This window comes from Hydra vulgaris, chromosome 04, assembly GCF_038396675.1.
Source record: "Hydra vulgaris chromosome 04, alternate assembly HydraT2T_AEP".
Taxonomy (NCBI): Eukaryota; Metazoa; Cnidaria; class Hydrozoa; order Anthoathecata; family Hydridae; genus Hydra; species Hydra vulgaris.
The window spans coordinates 17267561-17270748 of record NC_088923.1 but is presented as its reverse complement, the minus strand read 5'-3'; the positions used below and the strand labels follow the sequence as shown (position 1 = coordinate 17270748).

General features: G+C 29.0%; 1 protein-coding gene across 1 annotated transcript; it reads right to left on the bottom strand.

Annotated features, from left to right (window-relative positions):
- Positions 1 to 642: 642 nt before the first annotated feature.
- On the bottom strand, positions 643 to 2400 carry LOC136079609 (uncharacterized). The gene is made up of 2 exons (XM_065795649.1): positions 2275 to 2400; positions 643 to 2178 (listed from the first exon to the last, which is right to left on the bottom strand). Exon 2 carries the CDS (start codon positions 2173 to 2175, stop codon positions 694 to 696), a length of 1482 nt encoding a protein of 493 aa, XP_065651721.1. The 5' UTR covers positions 2176 to 2178; positions 2275 to 2400; the 3' UTR covers positions 643 to 693.
- Positions 2401 to 3188: the final 788 nt, after the last annotated feature.

Below are 3188 nucleotides of genomic sequence, written 5' to 3'. Positions count from 1 at the left end.
TTCATATCGGTAAATTGAGCATTTGCGTATCGATAAATTGAGCTTTTGCGTATTGAGTGTTTTAACTAGCGTTTTAGTAATTTTTCTAGTATACGTGCAAGGTTTCTTAGACGCCTCTAAAACTTTTTTTAAACGTCTTTTATTTGTTTATTTACACTTTTGCCAATCAAAAAAAAAATTTACAGTTGTAACTTATAAAAGATATTTATATTAACGCCTATTATTATATTAACGCCTATTGTTATATTAACGTATTTGAATTAACAGTTAGATCTGTAATCAGATAACAAAAGAGATTAGCAATACTTCTGCTCTTTGATTTTCATATTTAGATGATTGGTAATTTTCGCATTGCTGCTAATTCTTTTCTGCAAAATACGTGAATTGAACCAAAGCCAAAATCATGGGCCAAAAGTGTGTGTTTAACTTACAAAGGTAGAAAAGGTAAACTTCTTAATGCTATCTTTTTAAAGTAAACCTTTAAAAAAATAGAATTAAGAAGCTTAAAATAATGACAACATTAATTGAAAGAAACATCTATATATATATATATATATATATATATATATATATATATATATATATATATATATATATATATATATATATATATATATATATATATATATATTATTACATCAAAATTGGTGCTTAATAAAGAATTCGTACATATTAAGTGCTTTAAATCAAGAGTTAAAACAAAAGCTTTGGATAAACAAAATGTTTTCTTCTTACAATAAACATGATCCCGATAAGTATTATGACAGTGATAAACATTGTTCCAAATGTTATAACATAGTCAAACATAAATGGAGAAAAAATGAAACCTAAAAATGCTCCGGCGGAGAACATTGAGTATCGAATACTGTCTACAAATGTTAAAATGTCTGATTTTACCATTTTGGATAACGTGTTGACGAAAAAAACGTCGACAATTATAGGAGCACCTCCAAAACTTACCATATAAATAATGCATAACACGACGTTTAACGCTTTGTTGAACGGAAAGTATGAAAGAACTATAAATCCTGTGCTTACAATACAGAAACCAACTAAACTGATATACAATAATATTATCATGTTTTTATCAGAAACAGGTCTCCAAATAAAAAGCAATAACATAAGTGCACATATTCCGCTCACTCCAAAAAAACTAATGTTCATTTCTAATATTGATAGATGCATTTTCTCTATAACTAACAAAGGCAGCCATATGTCTGCGGTTATAAAAAAGAAAGCGATAACAAAATTAGTAAACAAAATAAGCGCCGAATCAAAGTGCAAAAACAGTACTTTTAAAATTTTTATTACGGTATGTTTCTTTGCTTTTAATGATATTAATACTTCGCTATCGCCGGTATAATTGCTTTTTTCATCGTCATCACCTACGTAATTGCTTTTTTCACCGCCGACGCCTGAGTAGTTACTTTCATTGTTATACCTTACTATTGGTATTTTTTCAACGTCTTCGATGTTTTTATCAAAAATAACTTTTTCCACAGTATCGGTTGCGTCATTATTTTCCAATAAAGCTTTGTAATCAAATTCCTTTGATACGTCGTGCACCATTGTTAATGTTAAAATTTCCATAGCAATACATATAAAGCCCATGAAAAGCCCGGGAAAGTTAACATCTAACAAATGCCAACGTCCTATATAAAAGCTCATATCTTTAAAAAAAAAATTTATTCCAGGACCTAGCATGAATCCTAAATTATGCATTACTGATAAAACTGATAGTTTTGAACTTGTTTCAGAAGTCGGATAACATCGTATTGTTTCGCTAAATATTACAGATTTTAACGATCCACCAAAGCCGGCAACAATCCTTCCTGCAACTAAATAAGATGGTGAAAAAGGAATACTGTAGAGTACATTTCCTGTGAGCATTAACAAATTGCACAACAAAAAACAGCTCTTAACATTTCGATACTTATCGACTATTCTTCCAATGAATGGCATCGCAATAGTTGATGCTAACATGTAAGAAACAGAAACAATACTATACAGCAACTTCGGCGAGTTTGTGTTGTTCATTTCTTTAATGTACAACCATAATGTTAAAAGAGTAAGTGTGTACTCAATTCCAATAATAATCATTTGAATTGAAAATGCAATAAAAGTAAGTTTTCTTTTTCTCAACCATTTTTCATTTTGTTGCGCATTTAGATCCATAATCTATGACAATATGGTTTTCAAATTTTTCAAGTTAATTTTTTTATTAAAAATCATTCACTATATTCAAATACAACGTCAGTTACAAAGAAAACTTACCTTTTATAAGTATATAAGAAAATTAAATTTTTATTAAAAAGTATCTATAAAACAACCTTCTTTCCAAACGTAATATTTGCAATAAATCAAAAGCAACATTAAAGTTTTATATTTTAAACCTTTATTCGGAAAATGATTGCAAGTAATATGATTTGTAAATGATAATGCAAATAAAATTCCACTGTCAATATTTCTTTAAATTAATTATAAGTTTTCTTTTACATGACGCATTACGATTGTTTATACCTAACCTTAAACAATTAATTAAATTCCTTTATAGATTATAACGTATTATAAATCTAACATATATATAAGGCCGGCGCGATGGTTGTGTGCGTGCGTGTGTGTGCGTGTGTGTGTGTGTGTGCGTGCGTGCATGTGTGTGTGTGTGTGTGTGTGTGTGTGTGTGTGTGTGTGTGTGTGTGTGTGTGTGTGTGTGTGTGTGTGTGTGTGATATCCCCATCAATGATTTTTTCGTTAATTTAGTCGGCAAATTTGACTCTTTTTAACAAGTCAGTTGGCAAATGTAGACCCATTCGACAAGTTAATCGGTAAATTTTGAAAGTTGGTCTGCAAATGTCGATAAGGCAGTCGGCAAATTTTAAAAAACGAGTACCTTTTTTTACCTGCCTACTTTTTTAATCAATGTCAACTAAGAAACTTTTAAGTTGTTTAGAATAACACAACTTATGAATTAATTTTAATTTTTGACAACTTCATCTGAATTTTCTTTCAATGTTTTAAACCTTTAAAAAGCAGTTCAAATAGACCATGCTTTGAATTTTCAGTTTTACAAAAAAAAAATTGGAAGTTTTCTAACAGAGCAAACTTAGTATGAAGAGTTGATGAAAGCTTTTTGAACGTTTTTTTTTTTTTTTCTTGTTTAAAAAATTTACCAAAAATTTCAGAAAAAA

Excerpts from the sequence above, each read along its gene's own strand:
- LOC136079609 (XM_065795649.1), bottom strand. The coding sequence starts at position 2,175 with ATGGATCTAAATGCGCAACAAAATGAAAAATGGTTGAGAAAAAGAAAA.